Below are 20,215 nucleotides of genomic sequence, written 5' to 3'. Positions count from 1 at the left end.
AAGCTGTAATTGTTAAACGCTAAGAAAATGATACGGTTTCTATACTTTATTTTTAGTAAAAATATTGAAAGAAAACTCCAGTGTCATGTTTGATCTTTTTCAGAAGGCCAACGAAAGAAACACCATGATAAAACAAAATGAACACAGAAAGGTAGGGGAATAGAAGCTAAAGTGGAACATGACACAAGGCTTTTGCTGTTTATAAAAGTTGAGCAGAGTCTTTCATTCAAAGTGTATGGTCAGTCTAAAATAAACTCACTCATGATCATAAAAGTTAAAAACATATTGCACATGAAATTTAACATTAAAGTGAAAGCTGACGGAAAGGGCAAAACAAGGGAAAAGAGAATCAATCCATATATCTAGTATCATATACATGATACTGAATTAATAACACAGTAATGACTTATCGCTGTTTTATCAGAAATTAGTCAGTTTCTTTCAGAATGTCAATCAGATATCTAATACCAGCAACAACGTTCATGACCCCCTGACACCTTTTAAGGAAAAATTAATTAATAGCAAATTAATACATAATACAACGGCTCAGGGTTGTATGACGTACTGATATAAAAAACTGTGTCAGTTTCTCCCCTATTTACTGTCATGCAACTACTGCTTTCCTATGCCACTAAAACAACCACTGAAGACATATAAAGTGTGTAAATGTTTGCACACAGCACAATTTGACACTGGTGATGGGGGGGGTTGATGACAAAAAGAGCATTCAATGAGGAGACCTGAGCCCCTTTAAGCTACCCAGACCTCCTTCATACCACAAACAAAATCAAGTCATCTGCTTCAATGTAAGGGACTAGGTGTTAACATAAGGATAATTGCCATTGTATAACTACTTGCCATTATTATTATATTGTATATTACTACATGACTGTTCATAATGTATATCTTTCTTAAACTACGTAGTGTTTTCAAAAAGATAAATACTAATTTGGGTCTCAGTCAAAAGTTTGTTTTCATTTGTTATCTTAACAATTGTAAACAATTGTTGAACTGGTGTCAGGACTAAACTTGAAACCATACTCAGTATAAAGCTTAAAAATTGCATTGGACTACAAATATAATTCAGTAAGATGCATGTGATACACCTCTCCCCCAGCTCCATCCTGTTAAGAAGATTCAGAGTTCTGAAAAAGTATAGCGTCTCAGTAGTAGCTCTTCACTGTCCGGAGAAAAGTGCTACTGTAGATACTTGTGAAAAATACGGTCAAGATCTTGTCCTTGTCTGTTCTTCAGGTTGTAATGATTTTACCAGCATTCTTCAATCAATGATTTTGAAAGAAGAAAATAGAGCAGCACTTTCTTTCACTGACCTAAAGGCACTTGATTTCCTCTCGAGAATAAAACCCGTTGAACAGAGAATGATAAATTCTGAAATTACAAAATCACCCAACTTACCCAGATGTGAGTGTGTTTAAACGTATCCTAAATTGGGATTTGATAAAGGTGTTTTATGGCTGACAGTTTATACATTTGAAGCACTGAAATTCCTTTATACCTAACTTACCATGTAGTTGTATGTTAAATATAGAACATAGACACAGCTTTACCTGCTTTAAAGGGAATGCATTTTACTGTTGTTTTGTTTTGTTTTAAAAAGGATAAAAACACTGACATTAAACGAGAAACTATATATCTTCACAAACCTGCATAGTTATATAAATACAATGTAGGTTGATTTAATAATGGACATATATTAGACATTTTAAAATTACTAGTGGATTTGCATAAAAATATACATAAAAGTTTAATTACCGCCTCGTGCTTGTTTGCCTCCACCAACCGGTCAAGTTGCAGTTTACATTCATGTCTGTCCAGATACATATCACATATATATTTATATACCTGGCAACAGAAGTGGTGATATATGCACTACAGAATAATCAGTCTTTCCACAGTCTATGGCCAAAGTTTTCACCAAATTTCATTAAAACCTTTTAAGTATTTATTTAATTATTTATTTATGTATTTCCAGATATGCTGCCACTGAACAAAAAAAAAAAAACATGACGATGTAAGAAGAATCTGAGCTGCTAAAATTTCCTGATCATATTTCATTGAATCCATGTGTCAACAATGCGTTGTTTAAAAAAGCATGGCCCTTCCCCTTGTCCAGATCCTGTCTGGAACATCTGCAGATTGCTGCCCCTGCCTCCTTACATAATCATGTGAATTTTAATCAAAACTGACCTTGATACAGATAGTCTTTGATAACGGCTGAATCCTAGGAGAGAGGAGAACTCTCCTAAGGGAACATCTCTAGGCGCTGGACTTAGTTATTGTTAACCTCTAGCCCTATCAGGCCACTATTTCTCCTGGGCAAATCTACAGGTATACTGATTTCTGATGTAATAAGATGTGCAATCATGTGTTTTTGGGTAGCCTGGGTTTGTAAAAGGAAAAAAAAAGATGGTAATGCCAGAACTGAATGCAACAAACTACTCCAGGCTGTATTGTTGAGATGTAAAATACACTGAACCTTACTGTCAAAACAGTAATAAAATATCGGGCTGTTTTAGTTACGCATGAACAATTGCTTTATCACTGCAGTTAAATTTACCAGTGATCCATTTCAAATTAACAGACACATAGGAAGGTTGTGATAGATATCTGCATTATTTCAGACTAAAAGCACTAAAACAGGCTTTTTTTGTAACCTGTAGCCATTATCACTAAATGGTAGAGTAGGCCACTGAGTAAAATGGAATCATCAGTGATGCAGTTAACAATAACTAGGAATCATCCTTCATTTAAATATTTATAGGCTTGCTGTAAAAGTCACAGAAATTCTGAATTACTGCAAGAAACAGATATGCACTCTGAAGGGTGGAGAAAGTGGCGAAGTACAAAATGTGTCAAGATCAAGACAATTGCAAGGTGGAAGTCCAGTTTCTCACAGAAATTGTGCACCAGAGGAGTAAAAGTCCGAAGCAGCAATCAAGGCAGGGAAAATTATGATGTTCTAGGGCAATTATCCAGGTCTGATTGCACTTATCAATGGGGTATACTAATTGTACAACTTTCAACCATTGCAGATGGCAGTTTGATTACATTTGAATCCCCCCACATCACTGTCAGTGTCCCTTTGAGTCAACCCCTCCCCCACGAGCCTCTGACAATCAACAATCAGAAATCACATGCCTGGGTAACAGGCTCTACACAGGTTTCCTCACATTAGAATCACTAGCCAAGAAAGCACAATATGGTGACTTCTTTTAATCTTTCACCAGTTACAGAATGGAAGTTTTACTGTTGACTATTCTACTTTATGTCTTGTATGTCATTTGTTTGGTTTTGATGCAATTTTTAATATTTTGTCTAGTCTAATCTAGTATAAACATTTTTAATATGAACCCCGGGAAGACTGGTTGTTGTCATGGTAAAAACTAATGGGTTTCCAAATTAATAGAGATGTTTCAAACTGTGGCTGCTTATATTAATAAATAATAAAGAGGCAGTATTTGCTATACTCTTTAAAACAGACACCCAGATTGATTGGGAAAATCATTTTAACCTTTTATTTCACTGGGCACTGAGCATTAAGTTGTAGGAAAATTGCTCCACCAGAAAATAAACTGAAAACAAAGAAAGTGGGAGCTGGGGAAAGAGACAAATGTTAAGTAGAAATTAAAAAACTGCCATCAGAGGAGGTTGTCACGCATATGTAGTATTTGACTTCATCGTTAAGAATGTACAGTGTATTCAATTTTCTTTAGTCAGGAAACCAAAAGCTTGTAAAGGATCTGGACATAGTGGTAAATTATTCAGTGATGCTCTACTGTTCTACAGGTGGTAAAAAGACATAGAAGGGCCAGCGCATGATCTCCAATCACCAAGTTCCTTTGCGATCTGGCTCAAAGTAAACGTAACAAAATAGATTTTTTGAGGCTTATGGGACTTCATCTTTCTTTATTTCATTAGCCTAAAGATGCTAAAGACAGTAAAATATAGGGAATGAAAGATGAGTTTGGCAAAAATAGTTCCTTAATATTACAAAGAAAAGAAGGAAGAAATGTTTCTAAAACAAGCAGGAACCAGAAGGGGTGTTAGAACTTTCACTGTCTCAAAATGTGAAAAAGCTTTTCACTGTCACAGTAGCCCACTCAAAATCCAGTTTAAATTTACTGTATGTGATGATCAGCAAGCGAAGCGTGGTGTGCCCAGAGTAAACTTTTTTCGCATCCCTACCTCTTAAATAGTTCTTGAGGGTTTTTTTGCGAGAGACATTTATTTACTGGCATCGGTCAATTAACTGGCCTCCCCTTGAATAATTCATTTCCATGAAATGACAGAGTTGATATAATTCAAAATTTGTGCATATAGACATCTAAATATATACAGAGCTTGAAGACTATTCAGTCCACTAACATAATGGCTGGCAGCCTCAGTCAAGTGCATAATTAGTTGAATTAGATTAAATAACCAATTATGAGACTAACAAAGTAAATAAGCCTGCAGGGATTCCACCAACTGCTTGAGAATAGAATTAGAGTGGAATTAGTTTATTGACAGGCTGAATGACAGTGTGGTCAGACAAACAACTCTATTCTTGTCACAAAGAGAGAATGCTAGCTGTCGTCAAGGGATGAAACAGATTAAGTAAAGTGTGAAAACATGTTGGAAATAAACTAAAATAAATAAATGAATATAATGGAGGGTTAAAAACTGCATTGCATTGCATTTATGGATATATTTTGGGAGATAAATTGCCTACAATGAAGACCTCAGCCTTCTCCAGACTGTATTCACTGCAAGATGATGTTGTCACTTTGACTTTTATAATGCGCAGTACATTTGGGGACTATGATAGTATATGTGACAGTCACAAGGCATAAAGGCATAGAAACATACCTTTGCTGGCACTTTCCACATGCTCAAGCTCATCTGGAAACCTCAAAATCTCTGGGTTATTCTCTTCACACTTCTCAGCCAAGAAATGAAGAAGCGTTGTATTCTGACTGATGGATTTAGTATCTCGGAGCTAAAAAGAAAGAGAAAAGAATAGATTAACCCACATTTTTACACTCATTTACTTGTCAAATATACTACACAGGTTTAATCCCTATTTTTTCATATCTCAGTTAAATTATCTGAACTATCCAAAAAGTTTGAAAAAACCAATCAGTTTGCAATGATTGTTAGGCTCAGTGAAGCCACATAAAAATACAGTACTTAAAACATCCAAATCTAAGAGCAAATTAATTGACAAAATAGGAACAACTGTTGTGATGTAAGCCCACGTCCTTTTTTGTGTTTTCAGAACAGTAGATATGCCCTTAAATGTTGCGTGAGTACCAGCTTTCTACCTGCACCTACTGTACCGTGTGTCTGATTAAGTTATAGTCAGCCCCAAAAGTGTGTAAAAAATTACCAACATGTCCTCATCCCCTTAATAGAAAATGTAATCAGGTTGAGATTGTGTTTCCTACAAAACGTTATTTGCCCTTGAAGTTTGGCTGTATATGAATGTAATTTCTAGGAGACGGGATGGCTAATGATTAAGGCGCATACCACATAAAAGCAATGTCCACGGTTCAACTCCTGGTTGCATGTCATACCCATCTCTCTCCCCCCCAAGTTTCCTGGCTTAAAATAAATAAATAGAAATACTTGTGATGCTACTTTCAGTGATTTAAATCACTTTTTACCTTAAATGTGAATATACATAATAACTAACGGGATTTTACTGCACAGCTAAATCCCTCTGCGCCTACTTGATGGCAACAACCAAGGTCGCAAACAAATTTAAGAACCAAGAGCAAAGTCTATTCATACCCTCTTAGGAGTACAACAGTACAATACATTGCTACCAAGATAATAAGGAACTGCTTGTAATAGGTGCCACTTAAGTGTTCAGTCAATCTCAGTATGAAATGAGGGACTGGATAGAGGCATAAAACTCCATTATGATGAGACCTATTGTAACATACTTCTGAAACCAATTACAGATGACTAAACAAAAACAAACACAAATGCAAATACGGCACATACAGTAGATATACTCATAAAGTGATAGCACACCCATTAGGGTCTTTTCTGTGAGACAGAAAAGTTTGAAAGTACTGTACTGTGTGTGCCACGTATGTGCACGTGTGTATGGGTCCGTGTCCACACACAGGAGCAGGAGTCTCCACATTAGTACATGGGAAAACATGTTCCTTATTCATTCCCCACCGTGATTGCCATGCTGTTCGAATCGCATGCTGGGAAAGCTAATTAGCACAACCCACCTCTGTGTACTCATACTGATAATATCTGTGCTGTAAACAGCCTGCAGTTGGAAATGTGGGCACATGTGCACATGCAAACACCTGTGTGCACATGCTCACACACACATTTAGGCTATAGTGAACTGAAACAGTCGCAGGCAGTCAGAGGCATACACTCACACATCAACACAAAAACACACACACATACTTTCAATAAATGAGGATCAATCATTTGCTCACTTTGGGTAATCACAATTTAATTTCATGGATCTTAAATTTTAATTTGTTTATTGTTGTACCCCGAGCTGTCATTACCGCACAAAAAAGTTTGTCTCTGGTATGTTGATTTCATCTGCTATTAATGGTAATGTGTAATAAAGAGAGGGAGAACTGTGAGAAAGGAAAAAAAAACATTTAAGGAATTGTGAATGTTAACAAACAGTACAGTTACTGATACAATAATTCTCAATTATGCGGTGCAGTATATCATGTATCTTTAGCTCGTAATTTATTCTTCATTACTTCAATGATAAAATAGGTTTGTTTTTTTTTTTGTCGCCGACCCCCCCCCCGATCCAATCAAGTGCCCATACAGGGTTGGAGAATGGGCAGACTGCGAGGTTGTATTGGGTACAGTGGGTATGAGTGGAGAAACCATGTGGTTTCAGGTAATGAGACACTCATTAAAATTATCTGATGAAACTGGAGGCTTATTAGCATAGTGAGGTGAATTTCATTGACATAAGAAGACTGGACCAAGTCCACAGAGTATGCATATTCAGTCATTCATAAACAGACCACATTAACTGATCTATACAAAACTGTACTTTTAATTTAATATGTACAACCCTAATGAAACAATTTGTACATATAATTAAGGATTATCATTTTAAATTTTAATTTTAAACAAGGAACTTTAAAGGCAAAAGCAAAATAAAAGGTTTTTTTTTTTAAAACTGAAATGAACAGTGTCATCTTCCGGCAGAAAACAAAACTTTTGGACAGGACAAAAAACATCTCTCAAAACATTTATCAAAACTGATCTGTTCCTTTTAAAAATTGGGGTTATTTCACAGTCAAAAAACAAACAAACAAACAAACAAACAAAAACAAAAACAAGATTTTTATGTTGAAATAAAAATAGCAGTGTTGGTAGTGGTAACACATTCTGTTGAGGGCCTTTGTAAGGGCTGGGGGAATCATAAATGAAGCCCAAGGCGCTGATGTTATTTTCACACTATTTTACATCAGGAAAATTCAATCAATGCAGCTTTACGGTATCGTGGGAACCCTGCTAGCGGCTATGTTGTATCTGTGCACAGGTTTTATTGAGCTGGTCTATCTCAAAGTCCAGGGCCATTTTTAATCCTAGTCCATCCCTTGTCCTGGCCATTTCAAAGTTTTTGCTAAAAGCCTAAAGTGAAAAGGGCTTTTACTGTCAGAGTTCCTAAGCTCCCCTTAAGGAGCTTAGGCTACTTTAAGGCTACCTTTATTTTTACCTCAAATCTTTCCTTTAAAACTACCTAATATATATAAAATGCCTTTTTACAGCTGTCTTTTTTTTTTTTTTTTTACACGTTATGTTTTAATTGTGCAACTGGGTGTTGTGTGTACAAAGCTACTCCTTCAAAAAAATCTGTTCATTTGAAGTAAATGGAAAAACAGTGCCTCATTACCATGTTGCTGAAAGCAAATTCCGAACAGTGAACATCATTCAATCGTTCATAACAGAAAATTGCTTGAGGTAGCATTATTCCAAATCCCTGCCCAGTCAGTACAATACATTGCAATATATTGAGCATTTGGAGTGGCACGGTATATTCCACTTAAATTTCTATTAAGGAAATAAAAAACACAATAATTAATAATGGAAAAAGTGTTGATGAGAATATAGAACCCTCCCACTAACAGAGGGATTGGCGGCCCTTGATTGCTCAATTTAGCTTCTGTAGATGGAGCTGCAGCACAGGACAGACACATTGTATACTAGCAGATATAAATACATATTATTCTCTTTAAGAAGAAGAAAAAGTATATATAGTTTATAAATAACAAAAGGACACAAGGCCACTGCTGTGAAAGAGTTCTATGAATAAAAGAAACATTGTGATGCTTGGTCACCTCATGCCCATTACAAACATAAGTGCTGAGGACATGAATTGTATGATAACAATGGTAATTATAACAGTAATTTCAGCTGTGGAAAATGTTTTATTTCAAAGCAGGACACGAAGTCACACTGACGCTGGGTAGATGACGCCCTCTTACAAGTGCCTATTAGGTAGCCTGCTCTGTTCAGCTTAAACTGAACGCAAATCATTGCTATGTGTTCATTCATTATTACGCAGAGCCTATGAAAGTGTTTTTCCCTCAGTAAGAGAGGGATAAGCCCAAGAGAAAAAATATTTCTTTGTTTTTGAGTTATATGACAGATGGTTGCATGCATTTATATTTCATTATGGAAAAGGTCTCTCCTATACCCCTAATTATCATGCCTACTTTTATGCTTGGTCAGTGTTTTCTTACATACAAGTATTTTGAAAAAATATAGTAGAAAATGTCATGCCACAAATAACGTCATGCCATTTGAAAAATGAGAAATAACAATTACCTGTAAAGTTAATATCATGTCATTTGCTTACATCTTTTTCACACTAAACAACAGTGACATGAAGTCCACATTTCACCACTGTCCTTGTAAAGCCAGAGCGGATGTTCAAGCTTGCTGAATGTAAATAACCAGGCTGGCTCCCATAAGATTTCTGTGTCCTTGGCAGGACAGGGGGCTATAGTGGAGGGCTGAAGGTGAAGTTGGGTCAGCCTGTGCCCTTCCCCTTGCAGTTTATTCCCATCATCAACCTCCTCCTCCCCCCTGATGAGCCCATTAGGTACCCTAGACCTGCCACCCAGGGGGCCATTTACTTGATTGACTAAAGTGAGAAAGCAGACTTTTTTCTTGTCCATCCATAACGGCCCAATCAGCCCCCCGAGGTGGTACCAGGCTCTACACTGACACTCCACACTGATTCAGTCAGCCTGCAGGAATTCCAAAGGCACACTGGATTAACCATATTTTTCACACATGGAACTTGCAAAGGTTGTTGGCTTCAAATATGTGTGTAAGGTGGTGATTTATGGCATTCACATTCAGGCTTCCCATATGGAAAAATCCCATGTTGAGTGTTTTCACATGACACGTCTGATCCATTCGACATGATTGTTGAAGGGAAAGCTGTTTTTTTTTTTTTCTTCTTATCTACTCATAACAGTTGTAGCACTGCTAAGGAACAGCAGAGTTTGAGGATAATGACACTAAAAAATAAGTGTTATAAATTCTCGAACCAGCTGCCTAGAAGATGGACTTTGCAATTTATTTTAGTTTTTAATCCCTACAGTTTGATTGGCAACAACAGGCAGCGCTGGGAGGAAGCTTGCCCCTGCTTCAGCACCCCAACGGGTCCTCCAAGTATTCTTTAGGCTGCCCAATACATATTGTCATCAGTTTTATCATCAGTTAGATAAGACATTGAATAATAAGACTGTTGCCTATGCTACGAAACAACATGGTGCCAAAGCTACTTTAAAAGGAGAAGACAACAAACTTAATTTTGGCTGTCAGTCAAATTGTAATTTGTTCACATGCTGTTGATATAGTAGATATACCTGTGTTACTGGATCTGTATCCTGTATGCCGTTGGCATTAAAAAAAGTTTACCATTTAGGACAACTTTGCTTATAGTCTGATTTTTTATTGTATTTATTTATTTATTGGAAGTGTTATGCACGTGGGCACACATTTTAAATAATAATCACTTTCCTAGAACAATGTACTACTTTTACAGCCACCTTACTCTTGTGGTTTAGGTACAATTTTAAAATCAACGTTTAACACCCTGTTTACATTGTGACATGATGACTAACCCTAGCTTTGCCTATAATGGGGCTGACACTCTCTCTTACCTTAGCTTAAGGAATCTTCCTCTCAGAACACTGTGCAGGAAACCTCTTGTGTCACTTCCTGCCTGGTGTAAATTTGAGTGTGTGTGTGTGTGTGTGTGTGTGTGTGTGTGTGTGTGTGTGTGTGTGTGTGTGTGTGTGTGTGTGTGTGTGTGTGTGTGTGCGTGTGCGTGTGTGCGTGTGTGCGTGTGTGCGTGTGTGTGTGTGTGTGCGTGTGTGTGTGTCCATGCGTAGCTGAGCAGGTCTGCTTCAAGAGTTTTGTTTTGTTTAGCTGTGTGTGCATGGCTGCCAAGCCTCTCCTTTACACCATTGCATGCTTTGATTTTACTTGGAAATGGATAGGGGCGCTGCCTTTTGCTGACTCAAATTCCATGCCTCAAAATGTTTGTCTCATTTGTTGTACTGAAACCTTTTTTTTATTTGATTGCTTCTTAATCAGATATTAGAATAAATAAATTAGGTGTCGTCTGTATCAAAATCTATTTTAAATCAGTGGGTTTATACTTGTAATTTGAAACATGCACTTGCAGTCACATTAGTTTATAGTATGAATCATTCGTCTACAATCTAAAATCAAATAACACTTTCAGAATCACCTTTCATATTAATGTCACTTCATGTTTCAGACATTTTCACAACATGGTTTTCATCGGTGTCGTATGGTGGTGTGTTACCTTGCAGAGGAAGTTGACGTTGAAACCAAATGTCTGGGCATTCCTTGAACCAGCATTCATGTAATTGCCAACCAGCAATACCAACTCCAGAAGTTTGCTAAAGCCTTCACTCTTCTTCACCTCCTCACAGGCGAATGTCACATTCATGATGTCTGGCCGGATGTTATTCACCTGCTCTTCAAACGTCAGCTTGAACAAAATGCCATTGAGACGCGGCCGTAGGAGCTTTACCGTACTCATCTAAGGAAATTGAAAAAAACAACAACAAAAAAACAAAAACAAAAAGGACATAATGTAAGTAGTTGGTATTGTGCACAGTGTAGACAAATGACCAAAGCCTCTACAATCAACACTATGGTTATGTTCAGGGACAGCATGTTCAACCTAGTAGAAAGTCTCAAACCTGGTTTTCACCAAAGTAGATGAATAAATTTTGTTTTTGTTTTAACTTTAGTGCAGCTACTCTGCATTTTATTAGTGCACCTACTTTTATTAGCTCTCCTGGAAATTTCTATTGCGAGAGCAATCCAATATGGGCACCTGCAACCATTGGTAAATAGTTTCATAATTAATGCCCATATTCTGTGCAGGGCAGGGCAAAGCAGTCTGGCTCATTTACAGTCATTTATGTAACCGCATAAGGGCAAAAAAAGCTTTGTAAATGTGACTATTACAGTTCTTAACCATGAATTCTGCTCCTCACAATCTTAGAGATATTTGAAAATCCTTTTAGGATATGAGTTGCTACAATAACTTTTCACATCGTGACAAAGACAGAAAAGAAAGACAAAAGAAATCATATTAACCCTATATGGCACCACCTTGCCATCACCATCATGTTGAATCCTCAGTGTAATTACTGCTGTGACTAGTTTTAATGAACTGAAAATCAACTACCCTCTTTAGCAAATGGGATCAACCTTTTTTTCCTGCCCCCTTCCTGACTTTCATATGGATAAAGTAACCTCCGATTAAACAGATTTGTCATAAATAAATATAACAGCCCCAATCAATACTCATGAACTTGGGAGTGGAATCACTGAAGCCAGCGGGGAAAAAAAAAGGAAAATGAGAAAAAATAGCAATGAAAGTGGGTGGGAATTAAAACAAATAGGGTTTTGGCTGTAAAATATGTGGAAAACCAGCTACCACAGACAAATTCTTGCTGCTTAATCTGGTGCTTGAAGGCAACCTTTATATCCAGCCCATAATGTTTCATTACTGCTTAAATTTATTCATGTGTATGGACAAGTTGTCTGTGAAGCAATACCCCGTCTCCCCCACACCAACATTCCCACCCGCTTTAATTCCTCACACATACACATGTGCGTACACACTCATCCCCTTACCCTCACTTGAATTGATTTGTATACAGTAAGCAGAAAACACAATGAAAGCGACCACGTTGGTGACAGCTCTTGCAGAAAAAAGCTTGAAAATGGCTTATTTCCCAGGGGAACTAAATTGCTCCGCACTGAGGAGCTACTTCATCAGTGGGGAGGTATATGATCAAAACATTGGTGAGATCACGAGGAAAACTGCCATCCCCTGCTTCATTACATCTCCTAAAAGACAAAGGCAAAAAAGCCTTTAATGAGTAAAGAGAATAACTTGGGAGATAGGGCACATCTGTGACCCATGGATCTAATTCAACATTTCTTTTGTAAAAATATGAAATGCACTTCTCTTATCTTGTTGTAAAGTTAAGTTTAAAGACAACACTTCCTTTTAGAGTACCTAAAGTGTTGGATATTCACTTGGTAAATGGATGGCAAGAGCAGTTAATTAAAAAGTCATTAAATCTCTAACTAAGTGGAAAGGTCCGAACAGCTTGATGATCTACTTTCCTTCTTCTACAACTGATGTACAGTACAAAAGTTTGACCTGTCTTTTCAGTCATCCTCAGTAGTTTGAGTCTGACCATGTTTTTTTTTTCAATAAGCAACAGGGATTGCTTGTTTAAAAAAAAAACAAAAAAAAAACTTGTTAATGAACAAGAAACATGTTTCTCTTCATTATTAAGCAAAATACTTCAATCACGACGATTCATTTGATACGTATAACTAAAAAATTAGAGATCGGGTCTTAAAAGTGAAATTACCTGCTAATTAATACCTATTTATCCAGTGAAAACATAGTTCTTTTGATGACTGGAAACAAAGACTACTTTCTCATGGTTATACTCCACGCTGACAATATGTAACTCAAAGCATTATTTACCCTACCACTGCAAAATATAGAACTTTGGCTGTTCATTGTAAATCAATTAGATGATTGGGATACATCACCAAGCTGGTTGAATACAGCCGCATGCTTTTCGAAGAACTTAAGGCAGGATTCATAGCTTTAGGGTATGATTCTATCATGAGACAATATTAAAAGTTGATGTCAAAATATTGAATTCACTGAGATGCTGAATCCTAATCAAAAATTATTGAAATGTTCTTTGCTTGAGTCAAAAGTACTTTTTTAATCATAGCCTCTGTCATTTGGAATATTGTTTTCCTGTTTTTTTCAGATTTTCTTTCGATCAAATATGCCCTTTATACATGTTGGATGTTTCAATTAAACATTGGTGAAACTCTCGGGGATGCATCTCTCTAAATTATACATTTCGTAATTTCATGGTCCTACCTGAAACCACTGTCCAGACACAGGAAGTTATACTCACCACAATGCCAAACTGCTCCGACTCCACTAGCTCTTCATATTCACCCTTTAGTTCTGCTAGCGCATTCAGCTCTTTCTGCTCTGGCAGGTTCTTTATCAGGTTCTACAAATGGGAGAGCACACACAAACACAAACACAAACAAATTCACACACACACACACACACACACACACACACACACACACACACACACACACACACACACACACACACACACACACACACACAGAGAGAGAGAGAGAGAGAGAGAGAGAGAGAGAGAGAGGGAGGGAGAGAGAGAGAGATACTGTTAATGCAAATCTCATTTTCTGTCCACATCAGGATAAAAATCAACTCACAGACGAGGATGTCGGTATCTTACACAGTAGGAGGAGAAAAGAGTCCATTCAAGTAAAGAGTGAAGCTGCTGAGTGTGTTCATGTTCAGCTTAGCTGGTTAGCTAAAAATTTTAAAAATAACCTTTTTAAAAAACACAGTTTATAGACAGTGCAACCGTTAAAGAAGCACAGGAACTTGTGCACTTTTTCTTGAGCATGTAAGCTTTCTTACAGATTTGTAAATTAATATAGACTGTATGAAAACTTCCTCTGAGTTCTAACACTGTCAGACAAACATTTTTCCGTCTATACATTTATCTTAATTAGATCAGATTTCAGTCAGAATGCATAGAGGTTTGCTGATGGTCTGGCAGGAGAATGAGTAGATAAGGTCACATAATCACTGCTCACTCTTGGCTCTTTACCATGACAGTAGTGGCCCTTAGCCAATTACTGAACATGTCAGGAACCTTCAGATAACTGACCTTCTACTGTATAATCCACATAACCTTGCAATTGCCTTAAAATACATACAATGGGTTTGCCATTAATTTGCTACTTCTCCGTTTAATTGACCTTGTAGAAGCAGAAATGAAAACATGATGCTGCTGGTGGTGAGGTTGAAGATTAGGATGGAGATGAGGAAGGTAATGGGAGGGGCTGTGTTTTCTGTAAATGTTAATTGTTTGTGTGAAGGTCAGCCAAGTTAATAAAATTGACCACAGCGACTTTTCCCCTTTTTCTCAGAGAAGAAGAAGAGTAGGGTGGCCTTTTCCAGGTCTTCGCAAAGCTTCCTTCCTCATTAGCTCCCCAAATTTATTCAGTGGGAGCAGACTGGCGCAGGGTCACATGGGCAGATGGGAACCAAAACAGGGAAAACAGAGAGCAGACACAGCTTCTGGGCCACGGGCCTGGCTGACCACTTTATAGACCTCAGCAGTCATTGCAGGCACCACGACCATAGTCTACTGCCCACTAATGATGACATCTCTGTCCTTCCCTCAGGGAACTCAGCAATATAAAAAGTAAGCCATAATGCAGGCCTGGCATGCCTGTTTGGGAGGGAGCCATTATATCAAATGTTGCTTGCTTTTGCTGAAGCCCCAATTAGGGTCTGCGGCAAGCAATGGTGCCTTGATAATGAAGGCTTTTGATCATATCAGCAGAAGCAAAAAAGATGGTTCATCATATAAAAAATAAATAAATGAATAAATAAACATATTTGTGTAATTGGAATTGTATAGTGGAGCTAAATGATGACTGGGCACGTTTCCTTTTTTCCCTTTTGGGCCAGAGCAAATGATGCACTGTACATAGCACAGAGCTATAATGTTGCTAATTATTCACAAATTACCTTTCATAAAGAAACTCTTCCTGATGCTGTTTCATAAAGCTGACGACTTCTTCATTAAGGAGTAACAAAAGAAAAATAACATGATTCTAAGACTAAAAGGCTTCTTTTACTTTTGTTCTGACAAGGGATATAAGCACTAGTGGGTTCACATGCTGCCTGATGCACCTCCGACTGTGCCAGTGTGTCGTCAGATGGGAGCCACACTTCACTGATGTTAATCTCCTTTAATCCTGGAACATCTCACGGTGGTGGAGCAGCAGTAGGGATGTCTCCCTACTGCCCCCTGCAGCCAGCCCATGGATACTTGCTTCCCCACGCCTTGTCCTGTCTGCGAAGCAAGAGCCAGAAACTCCCTTGTGCTGCCTTCTCCACCAGGTCATTACGAGCCTTCCCCGGTTTGGAGCCCGTGATCCCAAGAGACTTCAGGGTGGATGTTCCAATGTAGCCTCTGAAACCAACTTCCACTGGGTGGGTGAATGCCTTCCACCCTGTTTGTGAGTGCACATCTGACAGCTCTGTGTATCTTCCCTTCTTTCTCTCAAAGACAGCCTCGATTCCGTCTTCCCATGGAACAGTCAGCCATAATGACCGTCCTAGTAGAGGTGGACCAGAGCACAGTATCTGGCCATACGGAGAGACTGAGGGACTGAGCTTTGCCCCCTTGCCTGACAAACTGGATCAGCCACTGTGATGTTGCTGGACTGGCCCTGTTTGCTTCCAACCTGCGTGTCTCCAGGATTTTGGTGATTGTACACAGGACGCAGTCGTGACGTCATCCACACCGGATTTGCTTCAATGCTGCCTTACAGCCAGAAGCTGTGCTGCATGATTGGGTTCTGGGAATCGCAGAGTTGGCACGACTTCTGTGAGCCGTACCAGAGTCGCAGGTTTTGGGGAGTCGGAAGGGTATTGAATGTGGCCCTGATAAGGAAGCTCAGCCTCGCTTCAGGCACCCTCCTCATATCATGTAACTCATGTAACCGTCTTGTTGATCACAGTCTCCCAGTTTGTCCAGCTCCCATGCTGGTGTTGGCTCACAGCTCTCCTCTTCTATCCTCACAAATTCAGAGATCACCAGGTCTTTCTTTTCCTTCTTTGTGGCTTTGGACCATGTTTAAGGTGCTGTTCCCCATCCATAACTGGCTACAGTAATCCAACATTCACCTGGTGTTTCAGTCAAATGACGGCCTGGTCTACTGTGTGCATCGCATTCCACTTGCATCCTGTGTGAACTTTGGCTTTGGTGTTTTGGACAAAGAAGTCAGATGAGTCTCTTGAACACGAGCCTCACTCCTGTTTGTAGCCTAAGCTATGGTTTTCAGTGAAAGCTTCAGGGTGTTTCTCCCAAACAGTGCCATGTTAAGAAGACATTGAGGAAGGCCCAGCTATTTATAGATGTAGTTGTTGGCTTTTGAGTCCATCTTCAGAGCTGTTGTAAAGGTGATGTCATACAACTTTAGGGGCAACATCGGACATTGGTATACGGAGAACTGGTAATACCAGAAATTCAATTTCCTTGGTGGGAAACTTTGGTCGATCTTACCCAGCTGGGAGGTGACCGAGGCCGCCATATGCTTGTTGACAGGTCGGCCGTCCAAAGCCTTCCGATTCTTTGCACAAGTTGGTCCACCCAAAACTGGATTTTCTCGCCATCGACTGAGAAGGAGATGGTGTCGTTCCTGACTCCTTTCCAGATGAGAGACTGACAGACTGGTTTTATTTTCATCCAGGCACATGTTAGCAGCTCAGCAAGCCTTTTCAGGTTTTTCAACCTCTGAAGGAGGGTGATGACATCTTCCATGTAGCTCCGTAGGGTCGGGAGTCGCTGACTTAACTGGAATCTCGGACGAATCTTCCACCAGTTAGGATGATCTCAAATGCTGCTGTGAAAAGGATGAGACAGATGGAACAACCCATTGCTATCCCTTCCTCCAGATGGTGCCAACCCGCTGAGATCCCCAGGGTTGTGTAGCAGACATGGAAGTTGTTGAAGTAGTTTGCTACTAGGCTATGGTTGCATGATGGTATATGGAAGTAGTTGAGAGCGAGAGTGATGAACTGGTGGGGAACAGACCTGTAGACATTTGCAAGATCCAACCAAATTATACGGAGATCTGATTTGCTATAGTTGGCTGTGTGGATTTGTTCCCAGATCATGTCCGAGTGCTCCACACAGCCAGGAAACGCTGGAATGCCTGCCTTTAGTCAACCACTGTCTATGTAGTTTTTTGCAAGGAGGTAGCTAGTCATGCACTTTGCCACCACCAAGAAGAATATCTTCCCTTCCAAGGTTAGCAGGGAAATACCTCTGAATTGGCTATTTGTGAGAGTCTTTCCCCTTCAGGATGAATGTGGTGACTGCTCTACTGGGATGGATTGGATTTTCCAGATAACACCAATCACGTTCCACAAAATCTGCTGTTTTCGGTCCAGGTGCTGATGCAGCTCTCTACTACCTGTTTGACGTCAGACCATCTGGGGGGCGTTGTGTCAAACTGTGAAGAGGGCTCGAGGGGGCGAGGTACGTGCCCTGGTGATCTCAGGATGCTCTGATTTTGGCTGTCACTGAGATGAACTTTGATGTATTTCGCCATCTCCAGATTGGTGGTTTGCATTGTGCTGGTCTTCTGTACTTCAGCAGGCTTTGGGCGTACTTGAAGGGGTCCTGGAAGAAGTTCACCGATGCTTTCCCCCTGCAGCTTCTGTGTTTCCTGATCTTTTCAGCTCGCCTCAGGTGTGTAATTCTCAGTTTGATCTGGTTCCACAGGCTCTTCAAGCCCTCTTTTGTAAGTTTAATAAACTGTATGTAAAATTCTTCTCTGGAACACTAAGAGACATTAGCAGCTGAATTAGTAACAAAGTTCTTGACAATGTATCATTGGTTTTGTATAAATCGACATCAAAAGAGAAGCAAACCATTCAGCCATTACAATAGTTAGTGCTAATACTGTGGCAAATCCAGTTATTTAGGCTGTTCTTCTCTGGCATTGCCTCCTGAGGAAAGAGCAAAAGACAATAAGGGGTATGTTTTTGCCCTTATACGGTGCTTTTATAGTGCTTTGCCATTTGAGTTTAATCTGGTTTGGCGTGGTATAGGAATGAAGGAAAAGTGTCCTTGGTAGAGTCTTCACAATATATTCACTCTGTTGTTGAATGTATTCCAGCCCATTTCTAATATTGTATGTGTAGTTCTTTAGTGAAGCTGCTTTTAATACTTGACAGTGACTCTAGCATGGAGGAATCCATGGTGACATACAGTTTACAAACATACATACAAACAGGAGTGGATTTAATGTTTGGAAAAAGATGAAATTAAATGGTATAGTTGAACACAATTAAAAAAACACAAAATTGGAAAATCGAATCCACCTTGTGTTTGTCGTTTCATTTGTCTGTCATCTTGTTAATTATCAGAAACCCCACAGAGCACAATTGACACAAAGGCAGCACCATATGTGTGGCAATGTGGGAAACTGGGTGATGATGCTGGGCCAGACTCCGCACCACAGGCCACTAGACACACACAGCAGTCTAGGAGAGATTACTGGAAGTATACTAGCGCTACACATTCATTTACCGCCTTGGGCGAAGATGAAGGCACTACATATCAGCACACGTGCCAAGATACAGCAATCCACTAACAAAACAGCAAAGATCAACAGCAGAATTTGGTTCCTCAGCTTAGAACCTCATAAATACTACTTCTCTCCTTATCAAAAATCCAAACAAATTGTAGGCTGAATGCGTGAAAACAATGAATATATCAAATAACTGGTAAATGTATATTAAACATTTGCTGAAAAAATGTTTATGGTAAAATCAGTGATATGAGTGTAAAATTAGGCTATTTCAGAAAATGTCCCCCAAACTTTCACGACTTCATGTGTCATCAGAAAACGCATATTGACTGTAAGATCTAAGTCAAAATGTGAAACTGTGTACATGGATTTCTTTTCAATAGGTAGTTCTTCAGTAGGTGCTTTTCCTGTTTCCTCAGAAATGCTCTCAGAATCTGAGCATTTCAGTTGCCCCAACATTCAAACAACAGTTATGGCCTTGATTGCTATTTATAATATTCCTCTGCTGACTCACACAGTTTAAACCCTTTTTCACAGTACAAGTAGTGTATATTTTTATGTATATTTTTAACCGGCTCCCAAAAAAATGCCTTTTGTAAATCCTGGGTGTGATCCAGGATATGTTTCACCTGTCAATCAATCATGTGCTCAGTTTGACAAACCAGAATCAATTAACATGTTTCAGGGACAGTGGCAGTCCAATAAAACATGCACTAGCACAATTTATTTCCATCACTGTGAATACAATGTATGCCCGCTGGTCAAAATGTGGTCAATTTCAATTTAAATAATAACACCAGCATAGAGATTTTTGTTGTTGTTGTTGTTCTATTCTGAAACAGATTAGGATAACATTACACACATTCCTCGATTTATTATAGATTTATTGTCAGAAGGTCAACTCAAGGACTCTGAGAGCCTCACAACACTGTTACTGGTGTTTTCACCTCACACTCAATTGAGACTGTGTAATTTTTGGTGTATAAACAGTTTACAAAATAAATAAATACATTGATTAAACTGTGGTAAATATTGTCAAATTTGCTACCCAGTCTGTGAAAGGTCTGTACTTGAGGAATGGAAGCAGTTGCAAGGGTAAAGGAGAGTGTTAAAGTAATGAGATACAGGTTACGGTTCACTAAACATTCGTGGAGTATGACGGGATCTGCAGGGCTTTCACTTCCATACTTTGATCTCCTCTGCTGTCAACCAGCTTCCAGTGAACCAAGTTCACAGTTTCACAGCATCCGTGAGCCCATGCCAAGTTAATAGAGTTTAAAAGGTGGGGGGGTGTTAGGCATCTATTAGGCTTGAACTTAACCATACAGTTTACAGCACTGCATGTTGGTAAAAAAAAAAAAAAAAAACAGGGGCTGATGTAGTGCAACACAACAAGAGTCAAAAGTATTCAGAATACAAAAATAACCAATAATATAAA

The 20,215-nt window shown here is 38.9% G+C and overlaps 1 protein-coding gene across 2 annotated transcripts in view; it reads right to left on the bottom strand.

The window, feature by feature from the left end:
• Positions 1-20,215, bottom strand: part of diaph2 (diaphanous-related formin 2) — a 358,243-nt gene that overhangs the window by 120,477 nt on the left and 217,551 nt on the right. For both annotated transcript variants that reach the window (XM_040119669.1, XM_040119671.1), the window contains 3 exons: positions 13,530-13,631; positions 10,859-11,098; positions 4,870-4,999 (listed from right to left, as the gene is read on the bottom strand). In XM_040119669.1, the coding sequence (XP_039975603.1) occupies positions 4,870-4,999; positions 10,859-11,098; positions 13,530-13,631 (472 nt within the window). The remainder of the gene's footprint in view (positions 1-4,869; positions 5,000-10,858; positions 11,099-13,529; positions 13,632-20,215) is intronic.

Source organism: Xiphias gladius, chromosome 23 (assembly GCF_016859285.1).
Source record: "Xiphias gladius isolate SHS-SW01 ecotype Sanya breed wild chromosome 23, ASM1685928v1, whole genome shotgun sequence".
Lineage (NCBI taxonomy): Eukaryota > Metazoa > Chordata > Actinopteri > Istiophoriformes > Xiphiidae > Xiphias > Xiphias gladius.
The sequence above is the reverse complement of the archived record's forward strand: the minus strand, read 5'-3'. Positions and strand labels throughout refer to the sequence as shown.